Consider the following 19441-nt stretch of genomic DNA (forward strand, 5'->3'; position numbering starts at 1 on the left):
AAAAGGAAGTGAGGTCTGTTTCCATGTTATTACCTGGTAATTACTCAGTATTTAGCCCGTTACTAGGAAACTTTCACATTACCCCACACACTTGCACCAAAAATGCAGCAAACCCCATCAGTGTGTGTGATACAGTGTCTGAACAGCACACTGTATCTGTCAGGAGATCAGAGTTTCCATCAAAACCACCATCACCAGCCATCACATTACATTAAGATGAACGCATTATTATTACACTTCCTCACTACGAACACCTCACTGTGACAGACATGCAAAAACAAGAGAGCTGCCAAAGACAAACATTTTAATCAAATGGAGTTCAACTTCTCCCCCCCTGACCTGCCACCTTAAAGTGGTGGGGGAGTTTGAGTGCCCACGTGATCCCAGGAGCTATGTTGTCCGGGGCTTTATGCCCCTGGTAGGGTCTCCCATGACAAACAGGTCCTGGGTGATGGGCCAGACCAAGGGCAGGTCAATAGCCCTTATGAATATATTACAATCGAGGCCCGTGACGTCGCCCGGTATGGCGCAGCCGGGGCCCCACCCTGGAGCCAGGCCTGGGGTTGGGGCTCGCAAGCGAGCGCCTGGTGGCCGGGCCTTTGCCCACGGGGCCCGGCCGGGCTCAGCCCGAAGGGGCGACGTGGGCCGACCCTCCGGTGGACCCACCACCCGCCGAGGGAATCGTAGGGGCTGGGTGCAATGTGGATTGGGTGGCAGCCGACGGCAGGGTGCCCGGCGACCCGATCCTCAGACACAGAGACTAGCTCTAGGGACATGGAATGTCACCTCGTTGGGGGGGAAGGAGCCCGAGCTTGTAAGAGAGGTTGAGAGATACCGGCTAGATATAGTCGGGCTCACCTCCACACATAGCCTGGGCTCTGGAACCCAACCTCTCGAGAAGGGCTGGACTCTCCACTTCTCTGGCGTTGCCCGCGGTGAGAGGCGGCGGGCTGGTGTGGGTTTGCTTATAGCCCCGCAGCTCAGCCGCCATGTGTTGGAGTTCACCCCAGTGAACGAGAGGGTCGTATCCTTGCGCCTTCGGGTCGGGGATAGGTGCCTCACTGTTGTTTCGGCTTATGGGCCGAACAGCAGTGCAGAGTACCCGGCCTTCTTGGAGTCCCTGGGAGGGGTGCTAGACAGTGCTCCGACTGGGGACTCCATTGTTCTACTGGGGGACTTCAACGCCCACGTGGGCAGCGACAGTGAGACCTGGAAGGGGGTGATTGGATCGCATGGCCTCTCTGATCTGAACCCGAGTGGTGTTCTGTTATTGGACTTCTGTGCTAGTCACAGTTTGTCCATAACGAACACCATGTTCGAGCACAGGGGTGTCCATAAGTGCACTTGGCACCAGGACACCCTAGGGCGGAGGTCGATGATCGACTTTGTTGTCGTGTCATCTGACCTTCGGCCGCGTGTTTTGGACACTCGGGCGAAGAGAGGAGCAGAGCTGTCGACCGATCACCACCTGGTGGTGAGTTGGATTCGCTGGCGGAGGAGAAAACCGGACAGACTTGGCAGACCCAAACGTGTTGTGAGGGTCTGTTGGGAACGTCTGGTGGAACCCTCTGTCAGCATGGTTTTCAACTCCCACCTCCGGGAGAGCTTCTCTCATGTCCCGAGGGAGGTTGGAGACATTGAGTCCGAGTGGACCATGTTCTCCACCTCCATTGTCGAAGCAGCTGCCCGGAGCTGTGGTCGTAAGGTCTCTGGTGCCTGTCGTGGTGGCAACCCCCGAACCCGGTGGTGGACACCGGAGGTGAGGGCTGCCGTCAAGCTGAAGAAGGAGTCCTATCGAGCCTTGCTGGCTCATGGGACTCCCGAAGCAGCTGACGGGTACCGGCAGGCCAAGCGAACTGCAGCCCGAGCGGTTGTGGAGGCAAAAACTCGGGTCTGGGAGGAGTTCGGGGAGGCCATGGAGGAGGACTATCGGTCAGCCTCGAAGAAATTCTGGCAAACCGTCCGGCGCCTCAGGAGGGGAAAGCAGGTCTCCGCCAACACTGTTTACAGTGGAGGTGGGGAGTTGCTGACCTCAACTGGGGATATCACAGGACGGTGGAAGGAATACTTCGAGGACCTCCTCAATCCCGTCGCCACGTCTTCCGTGGAGGAAGCAGAGGCTGAGGTCTCAGAGGTGGACTCATCCATCACCCAAGCTGAAGTCACCGAGGTGGTTGGTAAGCTTCTCGGTGGCAAGGCACCGGGGGTGGATGAGATTCGCCCTGAGTACCTCAAGTCTCTGGATGTGCAGGGACTGTCTTGGTTGACACGTCTCTGCAACATCGCGTGGCAGTCGGGGACAGTGCCTCTGGATTGGCAGACCGGGGTGGTGGTCCCCCTGTTTAAAAAGGGGGACCGGAGGGTGTGCTCCAACTATAGGGGGATCACACTCCTCAGCCTCCCCGGGAAAGTCTATTCCAGGGTACTGGAGAGGAGGATCCGACCGATAGTCGAACCTCGGATTCAGGAGGAACAATGCGGTTTTCGTCCTGGTCGTGGAACAGTGGACCAGCTCTATACCCTCCATAGGGTGCTCGAGGGTTCATGGGAGTTTGCCCAACCAGTCCACATGTGTTTTGTGGACTTGGAGAAGGCATTCGACCGTGTCCCTCGTGGTGTCTTGTGGGGGGTGCTCCGGGAATACGGAGTCCGGGGCCCCCTGTTAAGGGCCGTCCGTTCTTTGTATGACCGGAGTAGGAGTCTGGTCCGCATTGCCGGCAGTAAGTCGGACCTGTTCCCGGTGCATGTTGGACTCCGGCAGGGCTGCCCTTTGTCACCGGTTCTGTTCATCATTTTTATGGACAGAATTTCTAGGTGCAGCCAGGGGCCGGAGGGGGTCCGGTTCGGGGACCACAGGATTTCATCTCTGCTTTTTGCAGATGATGTTGTCCTGTTGGCTTCATCGAACCAGGACCTACAGCATGCACTGGGGCGGTTCGCAGCCGAGTGTGAAGCGACAGGAATGAGGATCAGCACCTCCAAATCCGAGGCCATGGTCCTCGACCGGAACAAGGTGGCTTGCCCTCTCCAGGTAGGTAGAGAGACCCTAGCCCAGGTGGAGGAGTTTAAGTATCTTGGGGTCTTGTTCACGAGTGGGGGACAGATGGAGCGTGAGATTGACAGGCGGATCGGTGCAGCGGCTGCCGTGATGCAGTCGTTGTATCGGTCCGTCGTGGTGAAGAAGGAGCTGAGCCGAAAGGCGAAGCTCTCGATTTACCGGTCAATCTACGTTCCCACCCTCACCTATGGTCATGAGCTTTGGGTCATGACCGAAAGGACAAGATCCCGGATACAAGCGGCCGAAATGAGCTTCCTCCGTAGGGTGGCTGGGCGCTCCCTTAGAGATAGGGTGAGGAGCTCAGTCACCAGGGAGGAGCTCGGAGTAGAGCCGCTTCTCCTCCACATCGAGAGGGGCCAGCTGAGGTGGCTCGGGCATCTGTTCAGGATGCCTCCTGGACGCCTCCCTGGGGAGGTTTTCCGGGCATGTCCCACCGGGAGGAGACCCCGGGGAAGACCCAGGACACGCTGGAGAGACTATGTCTCTCGGCTGGCCTGGGAATGCCTTGGGATCCTCCCGGAAGAGCTGGAGGAAGTGTCTGGGGACAGGGAAGTCTGGGCATCCCTGCTGAGACTGCTGCCCCCGCGACCCGGCCCCGGATAAGCGGCTGAAGATGGATGGATGGATGGATGGAGTTCAACTTCTTATAAAACAGTTTACAAAACAGTGCACATTTTTAGCAGTCAGACACCTTTTTTTTTTTTAAGAAACAGAACAGATTTATTTTGCAAAAAATAAAATACAAATAACATTTTATAGTAACTTCTCCTTATTACATGGTACTTACCTTGCAATTACCATGTTAATACATGGTAATTACCGTACTGTAAAAGGAAGCGTTACCGTTGAGACTGATTTCTGCTCTTTGTCTGACAGGAAGTGGAGGAGCAGAGGACGTCCATCACGGTGGTGGGGGCCGTCCTCAAAGAGGACGAGGAGGGAATCGTGGAGCTCCTCAGTGAGGATGGCGAAATCTGAAGGATCAGCGAGGAGCTCTGGAGGCCACACCAGGCCTCCGTGGTGGCTGGTCCCGTCCAGCTTTGTGTGATGACCCAAGGAGGCACAATTACTTCAATAAATTAATTTGATCATCTTCATGTAGTTGTTTTTTTTTTTTCACTTCTTATTCCAAGAAAGATTTTTACAGTGTGATCATCTCTGTCTGTCTCTGCACACAGCAAAAAGTCGAGTTCAAATACGATTAATCTAAGATTTGGTGGCTGTGATCTCTGCCTCTATTTCTGCCCGTTGACAAGTCGCTGTAAGTCACTGACTGGCGGCCGAAGGCGTGGCGTGCAAGCAGGAGTCATTTGTTTATCTGAGTTTACCCCTGCATTAAAATTCACGTGTGTTGCCATGTTTGATGTTTGTGGAAATCCATCTGACTGTGCACATGCTGTCAAATGTTTGCCACACTCGTATTATAATCTGAATATATAATATAAAGTTGCAGTTTGATTTCCAGTCTCCAGTGTTCTCAGCCTCGTCCTGCTTTCACTGTCATCTTTCAATATGTGCTGCTCCCGTGAAGCGTCCTCCTCACGTCCATGCAAACATGCTGCATATTAAAGCCTTCCAGTGGCATGGTAACGACTTCAGCTGCTGTGTTCTGCTTCCATGAAAATGACTCCATCCAGTCATTTGATCTTCATCCACAGATCTACTTCAGCATGAGATTGAAGAGTGAAACACTGAATGAACAGCTTTACTCCTTCAAATGTGGATTGTGCCATTAGTTTTGGATGATTTCAAATCATACTGGGGTCGTGTGAGATGTATGGTGATGTGAAATTGACTGATAAATTAAAACAAACAGTTGGAAAGATACACAAAGAATATCAACTTGGATAAAATTAAAAAGATTAAGTTTCATTAAAAAAACATGCAAAACCTGAGAAATTGAAGTACAAACAATCTTAGATCAGGATCAGTGCGGTACATGGAACGAGACAATTTGCACAGTGATGGAACTGATTCAGTTTGTCTTAAATAAAACCTAGAGTTCTTAAAAGAAGGTGTTTTGGTCATATCTTTACAAATCTTGTTTTTGTTTGTTTTCTCCACATGTAACATGTTCAGTTAGCCAATAAAGCCCCACCAGAGGAACATCCCATATTGAATCTTAAAAGCAGGTTAAGCTGCAACACTTCCTGCAGCCTGCAGGTGGAGCCATTCAGCTGCCGAGAGGAGTTTAGATCCTAAGACAGTCCTCCAAGACCCTTCTCTTAGATCCGGCAGTGCAGAGACAGTCCTGCAGTGCAGAGACAGTGGAAACTTGAAGCTGTGCTACGTTCAAGGACCTGTGATGTGCTTCATGGAAATATTCCAGTCATGCTGAGGTGTGAAGCTGGAGAAGGAGTCCTTCAGGGCCTGGTGAGCTCAGGAGGCTCTGGACTCAGCAGAGATCCTGGAGGAGAGTTTTCTGAAGCTGTGCTCCACTAGAGAAACACTGCAGGTCTACAAGCTGTGACTCCAGTCCACCACCTGAAGGACAGCAAATGTTTGACCCTGACGTGATCTGAACACACAGCCTTCTGATCTGGAGTCAGACACACTGCCATAGCGCCACAAGGTCACACTGGACATGTGCAGTGGTTTGTACTGTAACTGCACAGTCAGTTTGAAACTTTATTTACTGTCTGAGGTACAAATGCTTCTTCCACTTGAGCACAACATTGTGTGGTAGGACTGGACAGAATGAAGAGTATAGAGGATGGAAAAGCAACATTAGACACAGGTTCTTCTCTGTTTAAAACTGTTTATTTAGTCTTTTAGGTATAAATGATTCTTCCTCTTGATGATTCTTGATGCTTATTCAGACCAGGAGGAGTGACCTCCATCAAACTGGAGCTTTTACTCAAAGTACATTTTCATCTTCATGAACTACTTTTTCACTTTTACTTGAGCACATTCTTAGATGGCTACTTTGAATTTCAGCTAAATAAAGTTAAAAGAAATTCCAGGCTTTGTCTGTAATTTTAATTAACTGATGATGTCTGACAGATTATTAGCATTAACTCGACAGTTGTTATAAACAAAAAACCAAAAAGATAATGATTTCAGGAACAGCTGATACCCTGCAGTTCCCCCTGTGTCCAGCAGGAGTCAGTGTGAAGCTGAACGCTGTGTGTGATCGTCCAAACTACTGAGAGAAGAGGAAGTCATGGCGGCTGTGTTGCTTTGTCTCTGAGAGGAAACATTTCATTTCCTGCAGCAACAATGAGTTCAGTTCAGGCTTTGAGAGAGTTTATCAAGCAGCGACTAACTGCTGCTGCTGGAGAAATATTCACCGTGTTTCAACAAACTATCGTCCAGTTCGAGGAGGAGATTTATCGACAGAGAAAACTTCTGGAAACCAACTGGAAATCTCAAATCAACTTCCACAGAACAGGTATTGAAACGTGAGAATGAACACATGAATGTGACTGCTGGAGGTTCATTACTGTTATTTTAAAGCTGGCAGACAGAAACGAGGCTGCAGCTGCAGTTCTTGTTCACAGTGAAGTAACAGAAACCTTCAGTATTAAACAGCATCTGTATCAGAAACAGAGGAAACGGTGTTTGAGCTGTTTGCAAGCTGAGGAAGTGATTTATTTACACTCAGTCTGAGCTAACACGCGTTTCTGCAGATTTTACGGTTCACGTTTATAATACAGACATTTTTGAACGTTTCTGATTTCAGTGTGCTCTGTCCTGTTTCATCCATTCATCACATCAGTGACTTTTGTCTTGTTTCCCTCCAGAGGGTCCACAGAAACACAATGAAACGAGCTCCAACCACTCTGTGAGAGACTTGACCACCCAGAGACTAACTGCTGCTGCTGAGGAAATATTCACCCTGTTTCAACAAACTGTGGTTCAGTTCGAGGAGGAGATTGGTCGTCAACGCAGAATGCTGGAAATCAACTGGAATCCTCAAATCAAGTTACACAGAACAGGTTTGGAAACGTGTGAATGAACACATGAATGTGACCGCTGGAGGTTGTCCATCATTATGGCGCTGTGAGCAGACGTGCTTGATGGAACCATGACTACTTTTCCCCTCACTGGTCTGCCCAGTGAAGTTGTGGAGGTTGATGTTGTTTGAAGAAGAATTTCCTGGCAACTTTAAAAAGCAGGATGTCTCATTATCTCCACCTCAGGTCGTGAAGTAAACAATTAACAGAATCTTGCAGGTGAGTGAATACACCGCTTCCAAAAAGTGAATCCAAAGAAGTAATCAATCAGCAGCTGAAGATGATCAATAACTAACAACGGGACTGTACTGGTGGCAGGCGAAAAAAATCTTCTGATATGGACTACTTTATATCACAATAACGATTTACCATGATTTATGTAACGACATAGTTTTCACAGAATAACTTGAAAAGGAACTGTACAATGTACTATAGAAAGTGCTTACTTTTTTCTCTCCCTTTATTTGGAAGTGACATGTAAATTGGATTGCTGTACAGGAGTGCAAAAATATATAATATACAAAGAAGGCGTAGAGGCTGATCGACCAAAGCCTCTACATTTGCTTTTTCTACAATCTGTATCTTTGTAGTTCAAGTCAGAGTATTATAACAAGAACAGTACCTGACATTATTGCCCTAAAGAGGCAGGTGGAGGCATCAAATAAACAAACTGTTTTCAAGTTTCTTAAAACTGTAGCCTAACAGTGCAAAAAAAGACCAGCAATAATAAATATCAAACGCAAGTACCGAAATATATTAAGGCGTTAACCATTATACCTTGGTTATAAACAATATTGCACAAAGTAAAAATAGGCTACTATGTAAAAGTAATGAAAAATTAACACAGATTTTAATTAATGCAGATAAACTGAATTCACAGGTTTATGGTGCGAAAAGTAAGTTGGTCGACTCTCTCTGGCTTTAGACGTGACCTCTTGCATGTGACTATATTTCCACTCGCACTGAAGGCCCTTTCCGATGGCGAATTCGTGGCAGGAATCCACAAGTACCCTGACAAAGCGTCGGTGAACTCCACCAGAGGATCAAACGCTTCGTTCACAGACTCGAGTCGAGAGACTGCAAGGAGGACCTGTGAGAGAGCCTTCTCCTGCTCCAGGAACCTTGCGATCATGTGCTGTCGCGAGCTCCATCTTGTTGGGGTTTCGGTGATGAGTTGATGAAAAGGCAAGCCCAGTGCTGCTTGAGCCTTGGCCAGGCTCTGTTTCCTCTTTGTTGAGTTGGAGAAAGCACTCACCACCTTTTTGCAGACCCCAACTACTCGTTTGGCACCTTGCCTCTGCTGCAAGAGTTCTCAGAGCGGCATCTGTTGAGACAAAAAAGTAGACCCTCCAGAAAAACGTGATTATGCGATCGCATGAATTCACGCATAAATCACCCTTTTGCCGCTGATTATGCAGGGGCCACATATTTTCCAAAAGGGCGCATAATTCCCGCAATAATCTCACATTTACCAAGAAAAAAAAGAGAAATGGTCTCCTTGAAGCGCTGTGACGTTCAATGAACGAGTTGTTCGTTTGAATGCGTTCTTTTAAGTGAATGATGAGAGCCGGATCACAGCTGTCTGAGAACCGCTCCTTTGTGCAAATAGTCCACGCTTCCTTCATGCGTCTCCTGAGTGTCTCCTGAGTGTCTCCTGAGTCCAGCTGTCACCGCTGCCTTCATGTGAATGACGGAGTTTCAGTTTTCCGCAGCTCGCTCCAGTCACCTGAACGCAGCAGCTAACTAGCAGAGGAGAAGTGTCCAGAAACCGGAGAGGAGCCGGTGTTTTGGAAGAACTGGTTTCCCTATTAACTGGCGACTGGGTTTCTTTCACGTCCCTTGTTGCTGATAGATGTTAAAAACCAGACAAAAAGCCGTTCAGACCTTTAATGAGTCTGATATCCACATCCGCTGCTACGAGCAGCAGCAGCAGGAAGTGCTAAAGGAAGCCAGTCACCAGTTAACAAGGAAACCAGTTCATTTGAAACACTGTATTGATGGTTTTCTCACAGGTTTTAGCAATTGCACACACACACACACGCACGCACGCACGCACGCACGCACACAAAATTGCTAAAACCTGTGATAAAGTGTGTGTGTGTGTGTGTGTGTGTGTGTGTGTGTGTGTGTGTGTGTGTGTGTGTGTGTGTGTTCCATTGATGAGCAATAGTGAGTAACAATTTAAGATAAATAACGAACTAATATAAAATGAATGTGATTTAGTTGTGTGTGTGCGTGTATGTGCTTGTGCGTGCGAGAGAGAGAGCGAGAGCGAGAGAGAGAGAGAGAGAGAGAGAGTGTAGGTAACCTACATATCTGGCATCCTTTTGTATATTTCACATTTCACAGCATACTTCACAACTGTCCACAATTTTACCGCATAAAATCGCATAAAATCCCCGCATATTCGTTTGCATAATCAAGCATTTTAGCTCGCATAATCTGGGATTTAAGCACGCATAATCAAGAATTTTTGCTCGTGTTTTTCTGGAGGGTCTATAAAAGGAAAAGTGTGCCAGTAATGTTTTGACAGCAGTCTGTTTTTCCATGCATTTAAATTACAATTCATGTTTTACCTTGATGATTTTTTTTTATCATCATATTTATAATTTAATAATTGTTTATACTGTTGAGAGCAATTTTATTTATTATTTCATGCATTTAAATTACAATTACAATACACCTTTTCCCTGAACGAAATTTTATTTTGTTATAGTTAGTTAATATTATCCAGAGTAATTTTATATCATTTTTCATGTATTTAAATTAATTTATTGCTTTAATGAATCATTATATATTTTTATTATATTCATTAATGTTTTTTTCATTTTAGTCTAAAATATTTTTATTATTGTGATTATTAATAGACTAAATTGATGATAATACTACTAGACTAGCAGTCTATAAAAACAGTCACAGGATTAATAAATCTTTTTAAGACTACTATTATTGTTGTTACTATATTTCCCATTAAAATACTAGAAAAGGTCATTTTAAAAAAATTGCATTACACTTACAGTTACCAATGGCACGCTGGAGACGGTAACCAAAGCACTGTAGACGTTCCCACTCAAGCTGTTCCAGTGCAGAGATGTTGTTTGTGGTCTGTAGTAACACATACTAGCTGGGCGATATGCCGAAAATTTACCATTACCGAGATTTACCACAACCAACGTCATCTTGCCCTTGTCAATATATTCGGTAATTTAAAAAAAAAAAATGAAATTGAAAGTCCATTTTAGCTGTGTAGCTAGGCTGTGTTTATGTCCCTATAAGACACTGCACTATATGACTCCGCCCACCCCTGTTTAAAATCACAGTAACCAGCAGAAAGAAACTGTCAGCAGAGCAGACAGATGCCGCATCGACCCTCTGAACATCTAAATGATGCAGACATGGTCCCTGGACACATAGCATGGCCACAAGCTAGTTTAGCCGCTACCGGCTACAGGCTAACAGTCCATGCAAGGCTGCAGATTAATTCTTGTCTGACCACCCTGGACAGTAAAACTGATCAGCTGGTTTTTCCTGCAGAAGCTCCTCATGCTGTTTTATTGAATCAGGCCATATCTTCTGGTGTTGTTTGTTTACATCGCGCACGCTGTATGTGCAGCTATGAGTCCCTGCTCCATGTCTTCTTCTCCATTTTGAAGTTTCTGTGTCAGAGTGACAGCGCCATCTGAAGGCCTGGCAGGTGAACTACATTGTTTTCAGTCATGTTGAATGCGTGTAGATATTTCATGAAGCGATGCTGTGTGGCCAGGAAACTGAGGAGGAGATTGTAAACGAACAAGTTGGGCTCATTTGTAACTCAGGGACAGGTAGACGTCCAGTTGTGTTTCATTCTCAGCTGCTCATAACACCACATCACACTGGAAACAACTGGAACCACGTAATATTAATAATTTCACATAGTCTTGCAGTCAGTGGATTATCCCTAATGCCGACAGAGAAGACATTTACAATAACAGCAGAGTTCTGTTGGATTTGGACCTCTGTTGCTGTGAAAGTTAGGATACATAGATATGTTTTGTACCCTGATCTTGATAAATCTAATAGAATTTCAAGAAGGTCGGCCACATATAATGAAAAATAAAACAACCATATTTTTTTCACCACTTGAGCCAAAAGTAAACACAACCCACAGTAAACTGTCAGAAGTTTAATTCAGTACAATGTAAAGCTGTGATCAAATGCCCCAAAGTGTAGCCAAACCACAGACGTGTCCCGTCTTTTCAGCACAAGCTCGATTTGAGCTTCCTGGGACTCTGTATGTGTCCATTGTGACTGCGATAGATGTTTTTCTGAGCCGTCCTCCATGTTTGCCAGTCCCTGCTCGTCTGCATGTGTTGTCGTTGGTCGTGTGTGGTACCATGTGACTCACGCAGAGCAGCGTAATGTCGCAAAACCACAGTCACAGTACAGCCTATGCTGTGAAGATTTTTTTTTTAATTCATTCATTTCAGGAGGTTTATAGCAATACAAAACAAAAATTCAATATGATAACATAAACATAGAGTGCCTGAAAAGAGGGAGTAGGAGGAAAACAACGTATTTAATCCTACCACCAAGCTCATCTATGGAACACTATGAGCAGCATAGTTATGTTACATATGTTATGTCGCTTGTGCTGTAAGTCCAAACTGTTCCAGAGTTTCACTCCACACACAGACACACAAAAACTTTTACGAGTAGTTAGAACTTTTTGTCATGTAAAATTAGCATAACCTCTCAAATCATGTGTTTGCTCTCGAACTATAAAGAAGCGTTGAAGATTGGTTGGTAATAATTTATTGAAAGCTTTAAAAAGAATGATTGATGTGCTATATTTTACGAGATCATTGAATTTAAACAACCTTGATTGAGTAAACAGATTATGTATGTGTTCTTAAAAAACCCACCTTGTGAATGATCCGCACAGCTCGTTTTTGTAACAGAACTGGAGGATTAATTGTGCTCTGGTAGATGTTTCCCCACACTTCAACACAGTATGTCAGGTAAGGGAGGATTAAAGACCAATGAAGTGTGCGAAGTGCATTCACATCCAGGTAAGGTTTTGCTTTGTTTGTAATTGAGAGACTTTTGGAAATTTTGGTTTTAATGTGTTTGATGTGTGGTTTCCATGACAACTTGTTGTCAAGTAGGGATGTCCCGATCCGATCACGTGATCGGAAATCGGCCCCGATCACGTGATTACGGATTCGATCGGGATCGGAAGTTTCCTCCTGATTTGGACTCGGTTGGATACATATGTTTATTTTTTCTTTAATTCCCTTTTAACCTATTGAAGCCGGGACGCATTTACGGCAGTGGCGTTGTTGCGCAATTCTATCATTAAACCCGGAAGCGCTGTTGCACAGTTCTACCTTTGACGCCGGGTATTTTTTTCTTCTTCTTTGCGCTAATCGGCTGTTTCTTGGGCAATGAAATGCATCAAACTCGCACATATGCATAACTGATCCTGTTTCCGGGTACAGATCGTGTTGCTGCACTGCCTTGTAACTTTGTATTGAACGTTTCTGGCCACTGCTGCACACTGAAGCATGCTTAGCGGTAATGCTTGCCCGGCTTTAATGGGTTAAATGAGATGTATTTAGGTTTTCCGTGCCACAGAAAGATGTAATTTGTCACGCCCCGTGCCCCTGCACCCATGTGGGGGCGCTCAGGGTCCTGTTTTGTTTGTCTGCTCTCATGTTCTCCTGCCTGGTCACCTGCCTGCTCCTCTTGTTCTCCTGTCTGGTCTGTCTCGTTAACTCCCTAATGTGCTGCACCTGTCCTGCCCCCTTTATTAAGCCCCATCTCCTGGTGTGTGTTGTCAGCTCCTTGTGGGTCTGTCCGTGTGTTCTCGTGTCGTGGCACCTGCTGTGTTTTTTGAGTTTCCTGAGTTCCTGGTTTCCTGACCTCCTGAGTTTTTGGAAATAAAAGACCCTTTTCAACTCTGCCTGCTGCCTGCGCCTGGGTCCTTCCACCTCGCACCCGTGACAGAAGGAGCCGACCAACCCTGGACCCAGCAGGCAGTAAGTCTTCAGCCCGTCGGTGGCGGTGCTCCACCCGCCACGGATCGTCTGCCTCTGGCCGCCACCGAAGCTGCTCACCCCCGGACTTTGTGCCTATGGCCCCCCGCCCCGGCCAAAGAAGCCCGCCCTCCCTCAGGGGCGTGTGCCGGTGAGGCTGCTCGACCCGGTGAAAGAAGCCCGCGCCTACTGGGGCGTGTGCCGGCGAGGCTGCTCATCCCCGGATCAGCTGATGACTGTTTCCCCCGCTTCTCCCTTCCTGGATGGCGTTTGGGGAGGGAGGAGTTCCGACCCGTCCCGTCCTGTTCCTGTTTGCTGCTGGCGTGCAGTTCCGGCCCGTCCCGTCCTGTTCCTGTTTGCTGCCGGCGTGCACTCCCTTCCCGTCCTGTTCCTGTTTGCTGCTGGCGTGCAGTTCCGGCCCATCCCGTCCCGTTCCTGTTTGCTGCCGGCGTGCAGTTCCAGCCCGTCCTGTTCGTTGCCGGTGTGCAGTTCCGGCCCGTCCCGTCCCGTTCCTGTTTGCTGCCGACGTGCAGTTCCGGCCTGGCCCATCCCGTTCCTGTTTGCTACCGGCATGCAGTTCCGACCCAACCCGACCCGTTCCTGTTTGCTGCTAGCTTCTGCTTCTGTTCCCCTGTTCAAGCTCCCATTTCTGCTAGGTGCAGTTCCGTCCCCTCCTGTCTGAGTCTGGTTTCTGTCCCGTCCTGTCTGCCCCCCTCCTCTGTAGAGGGCTGCCTCGTTGTGCTCCAGGAGGTGCACATTAGGAGGGGGGTACTGTCACGCCCTGTGCCCCTGCACCCATGTGGGGGCGCTCAGGGTCCTGTTTTGTTTGTCTGCTCTCATGTTCTCCTGCCTGGTCACCTGCCTGCTCCTCTTGTTCTCCTGTCTGGTCTGTCTCGTTAACTACCTAATGTGCTGCACCTGTCCTGCCCCCTTTATTAAGCCCCATCTCCTGGTGTGTGTTGTCAGCTCCTTGTGGGTCTGTCCGTGTGTTCTCGTGTCGTGGCACCTGCTGTGTTTTTTGAGTTTCCTGAGTTCCTGGTTTCCTGACCTCCTGAGTTTTTGGAAATAAAAGACCCTTTTCAACTCTGCCTGCTGCCTGCGCCTGGGTCCTTCCACCTCGCACCCGTGACAGAAGGAGCCGACCAACCCTGGACCCAGCAGGCAGTAAGTCTTCAGCCCGTCGGTGGCGGTGCTCCACCCGCCACGGATCGTCTGCCTCTGGCCGCCACCGAAGCTGCTCACCCCCGGACTTTGTGCCTATGGCCCCCCGCCCCGGCGAAAGAAGCCCGCCCTCCCTCAGGGGCGTGTGCCGGTGAGGCTGCTCGACCCGGTGAAAGAAGCCCGCGCCTACTGGGGCGTGTGCCGGCGAGGCTGCTCATCCCCGGATCAGCTGATGACTGTTTCCCCCGCTTCTCCCTTCCTGGATGGCGTTTGGGGAGGGAGGAGTTCCGACCCGTCCCGTCCTGTTCCTGTTTGCTGCTGGCGTGCAGTTCCGGCCCGTCCCGTCCTGTTCCTGTTTGCTGCCGGCGTGCACTCCCTTCCCGTCCTGTTCCTGTTTGCTGCTGGCGTGCAGTTCCGGCCCATCCCGTCCCGTTCCTGTTTGCTGCCGGCGTGCAGTTCCAGCCCGTCCTGTTCGTTGCCGGTGTGCAGTTCCGGCCCGTCCCGTCCCGTTCCTGTTTGCTGCCGACGTGCAGTTCCGGCCTGGCCCATCCCGTTCCTGTTTGCTACCGGCATGCAGTTCCGACCCAACCCGACCCGTTCCTGTTTGCTGCTAGCTTCTGCTTCTGTTCCCCTGTTCAAGCTCCCATTTCTGCTAGGTGCAGTTCCGTCCCCTCCTGTCTGAGTCTGGTTTCTGTCCCGTCCTGTCTGCCCCCCTCCTCTGTAGAGGGCTGCCTCGTTGTGCTCCAGGAGGTGCACATTAGGAGGGGGGTACTGTCACGCCCTGTGCCCCTGCACCCATGTGGGGGCGCTCGGGTCTTGTTTTGTTTGTCTGCCCTCATGTTCTCCTGCCTGGTCACCTGCCTGCTCCTCTTGTTCTCCTGTCTGGTCTGTCTCGTTAACTCCCTAATGTGCTGCACCTGTCCTGCCCCATCTCCTGGTGTGTCTTGTCGGCTCCTTGTGGGTCTGTCCGTGTGTTCGCGTGTCCTGGCCTGCACCTGCTGTGTTTTTTGAGTTTCCCGAGTTCCTGGTTTCCTGACCTCCTGAGTTCCCCTTGGAAATAAAAGACCCTTTTTGAACTCTGCCTGCTGCCTGCGCCTGGGTCCTTCCACCTCGCACCCGTGACATAATTACATAGAGACAGCAATATGCGTTGTTTTGAATTGACGTTAAGAAAATAAAAAAGGACAACTTTTCATAAGTTTTTTTTTTTGTTTTTTGTTTTTTATAGATAATGTACATATTTTGCTATATTAGAAAAGAATCGGATCGGGATTTGGAATCGGCAGATACTCAAAATGATAGGACTCGGACTCTGTGGCAAAAAAACCTGATCGGGACATCCCTATTGTCAAGTACAACGCCCAAAAATTTAATTTCACAATTTCAATAGGTACACTATCGACTGAAGGTTGCATCTCTGAGTTCATTTGTAGATTTCCAAACATCATTGCCTTGGTTTTTTCAATATTTAAAGATAACCTATTTATATCCATCCATTCCTTTATCGCTTTGAGTTCTTTATTCACTACAGTTATTAATTCATTATAATTGTCATTACTATAGAATATATTTGTATCATTGGCAAAAAGGATGAGTTTCAAAGTCTGAGATACATTAAAGATATCATTTATGTAAATGTTGAACAGTTTGGGTCCCAAGACGATAAAAAGATCGATAAAAATGCCAATTGCATGCGGTTTCTGGTCAAGTGCAGATGTGATTTCTTCAAGTGCTTCAATTATTGCCATTGATGTTTTCCTTTTATATCCGAATCCATACTGCCCTTCATTTATTACTTGATGTTTCCCTAGAAATGATTCTGAGTGGGAATTGAAAAGTTTTTCCAGGATTTTCGAAAACTGTGGCAACAGTGAGTTTGTATAGTGGTGTTTATTTCCTTGTTTATATAACGGGATTACTTTTGCGATTTTCATTTTTTCTGGAAAACAACCAGTTTGAAATGACAAGTTAAAGATGTAGGTCAAGGGTTTGACAATATTCAAAATAACCTGTTTTATTATTATCATACTAATGTTGTGACAATCAACAGATGACTTACTTTTACACTTTTGAACAGTTTTCATAACTTCTTGCTCATTTGTAGCAGACAGAAAAAAAGACATGGAATTATGTTTAATATATGCATAATAGTTACCGCTTCCTTGGTCGGGAATTTGTGCTGGCAATTCAGGGCCAACATTTACAAAGAACCGATTGAATTTATTTACAACATCCCTCATATTATAATTTTCACCATTTCCGTTGATAAAATATTCAGGACAAGATGACTTAAATGATCCTTGTTTAATTAAACTATTGAGTGTATCCCAGGTCCTTTTCATATAATTTTTTTTCATACAGTTTATTTCTATAATACAATTGTTTGCTACGTCTTATGATATCGGTTAATTTATTTTTGTACTGTTTGTACTGTTGCTCAGCTTCATAAGTTTTCAGTTTAGTAAAATTTCTATAAAGTTTATTCTTTTTCTTACATGCCTTGATTATACCTTTAGTGAGTCGAGGACTTTTCAACTTATTATTTTTATGGAATAATTGATCAGTGGACAGTGTTTATTATACAAGGAGGTAAATAAATCCAGAAATGTATTATCTGCAATGTCCACATTTGGTTCACTGTGGACTGTGGTCCAATCTTGATATGCAAGACTATAATTCAAGGAGTGTATAGATTCTTGAGTTAGGAGTCTTTTGGAGAAAGTTGTATCATGGATTTCTGTTTTCCAAGATTCACTTTAATTGATAAAACAACGATAGAAAAGATAGAAGAAGAATGACACGATAGACAGGTTTCTATCATATCGACAATATATATCATATCGCCTATCGCTGGACTGTACCGTGTTTTTCAATTTTGAATTAAAGTTTTCAGATTTACTGCTGAAGTTTTTTTTTTTTTTTTAATTTGGAACTGTAGAGATATTGCTGCTAATCTTTTGTCTTCTCTATTTGTTTCCTTGCAGAGCTCCAACAGGACCATGACTGCAGAGAAGAGCAGCTCTTTAAACAGGAAACAAACTACTTTCTAGAACAGGACGAACCAGAATATCCACAGATAAAAGAAGAAGAACCAGAACCTCCACACATCAAACAAGAAGAAGAAGAACCAGGACTTCATCAGTTTAAGGAGGAGCAGGAGGAACCAGAATCTTCACAGACTGAGGAACATGAGGAACTCAGTAGCAGCCAGAAGGGAGAACGATTTATTCTGAAGTTTGAAAGTCAAACTTTTCAGGTTCCTTCTGTTGAGGATCAAAGTGACCTGAGTGAAGCAGAAGTACCAGCGACTGAGCAGTTCCTCTCTCAGGACTCTGAAGTCCACCATGTGAAAAGACACATTGACTCAGAATCAACTGGAACTGCAAGGCTGAAAAAACTCAACATGTTTCATAGAAACAGTGTGAACAACTTTCATGTTTCAGAGAAGCAGGCTGACTGTGAAAAGCTTCTTTGTGAAGAAATGTGTGAGAAAACTGACCATATAAAAAAACATCAATCATGTAAGAAGGTCAGAATGGTCGCTGATGAGAACATACTTTGTGGAACATGTGGCAAAAGTTTCAGTCGACAGAGTAATTTGAAGGCTCACATGAGAAGTCATACAGGTGAGAAGCCTCATTCTTGTGAAGCATGTGGCAAAAGTTTCAGTCGACAGAGTCATTTGAAAGTTCACATGAGAACTCACACAGGTGAGAAGCCTCATTCTTGTGACGCATGTGGCAAAAGTTTCAGTCAACTGAGTTACTTGAAGTTTCACATGAGAACTCACACAGATGAGAAGCCTCATTCTTGTGAAACATGTGGCAAAAGTTTCCGTCGACAGAGTCATTTGAAGGTCCACATGAGAACTCATACAGGTGAGAAGCCTCATTCTTGTGAAGCATGTGGCAGAAGTTTCAGTCTCCAGAGTCATTTGAAGGGTCACATGAGAATTCATACAGGTGAGAAGCCTCATTCTTGTGAAACATGTGGTAAACGTTTCAGTCAACTGAGTTACTTGAAGTTTCACATGAGAACTCACACAGGTGAGAAGCCTCATCATTGTGAAATATGTGGCAAAAGTTTCAGTCAACCGAGTTACTTGAAGTTCCACATGAGAGTTCACAGTGGTGACAAGCCTCATGCTTGTGAAGGATGTGCAAAAAGTTTCAGTCGACAGAGTGATTTGAAAGTTCACATGAGAATTCACACAGGTAAGAAACCTTATTCTTGTGAAACATGTGCAAAAAGTTTCTTTCAACAGAGTGATTTGAAGGTTCACATGAGAATTCACACAGGTGAGAAGCCTCATTCTTGTGAAACATGTGCAAAAAGTTTCAGTCGACAGAGCGATTTGAAAGTTCACATGAGAATTCACACAGGTGAGAAGCCTCATTCTTGTGAAACATGTGCAAAAAGTTTCAGTCGACAGAGTAATTTGAAAGTTCACATGAGAATTCACAGGTGAGAAGCCTCATTCTTGTAAAACGTGGGAAAAGATTCATTTATCGTAATTCATTGCTGCAGAACCGAAATACTCACAAATGGATGAAATCATTAAAGGCTGTGAGAGTTGTGATCCAGGAAGTCCAGCTGGAACCCAAAATCACAAAAAAAATCACCCAGTTTGAAGGAAACATTACTGATTCAAGCACTGTTTAAACTGTGCTTCAGGAAAATTTCAGTTTGTACTTTGTCACATTAAATGTGAACCTTCAAGAAATGGAAATAAAATGCTGATGTGAATCCAGTGGGCTTTATTCTTTGCTGTTTCTTTTCTAGTTATGACTGAGTTGTTATTTAACTTTTCATTCTAAAAAACTTCATACTTCCATGTAACATATGACTGCTGACATACAATGTTGTGAAGAAATCGTCATATGTTGGAAATGTGAGAACTTGGAAAAAAAACATCTTGATTCGATGTTTGATTTTCATGACTTAAAAGCTAAAATTACAACAGAATTACTGAAAAGCGGTGCTGGGCAAGCTACTTGGAAAGTGTAGTGAGCTGAGCTACGAGTTACTCTGACACTAAAATGAAGATTAACTACATCAAAGCTGTTAGCCTCAGAAGTGTAGGAAGCTAAGCAAGGGACTGAACGCTCTGGCGGTCATCCAGGATTCATAGAATGGTAGTTAACTTACATACCAAACTTTCACTCTATTTCATCTCTTCTGACCGTCTGAGGCGGTGCTTCAAGAGCTGGATGACTAGTGTCAACAAGGTCCGGAGGAATCAACGGACCCAG

The 19441-nt window shown here is 46.0% G+C and overlaps 1 protein-coding gene across 6 annotated transcripts in view; it reads left to right on the top strand.

Moving 5' to 3' along the window:
- The window catches only part of LOC115394103 (zinc finger protein 45-like), a 1173573-nt gene extending 1154670 nt beyond the window's left edge, over positions 1-18903 (top strand). For 5 of the 6 annotated variants that reach the window (XM_030099281.1, XM_030099276.1, XM_030099277.1 and 2 more), the window contains 2 exons: positions 17174-17431; positions 17468-18903. In XM_030099281.1, coding sequence (XP_029955141.1) covers positions 17174-17431; positions 17468-18657 — 1448 coding nt within the window. In that variant the 3' untranslated portion in view covers positions 18658-18903. Of the gene's footprint in view, positions 1-6959; positions 6997-17173; positions 17432-17467 lie in introns of those variants that run through there. The other variant, XM_030099283.1, reaches the window with a different exon arrangement.
- The last annotated feature ends 538 nt before the right edge of the window (positions 18904-19441 follow it).

The sequence above is a fragment of the Salarias fasciatus genome, chromosome 9 (assembly GCF_902148845.1).
Source record: "Salarias fasciatus chromosome 9, fSalaFa1.1, whole genome shotgun sequence".
Classification (NCBI taxonomy): Eukaryota; Metazoa; Chordata; class Actinopteri; order Blenniiformes; family Blenniidae; genus Salarias; species Salarias fasciatus.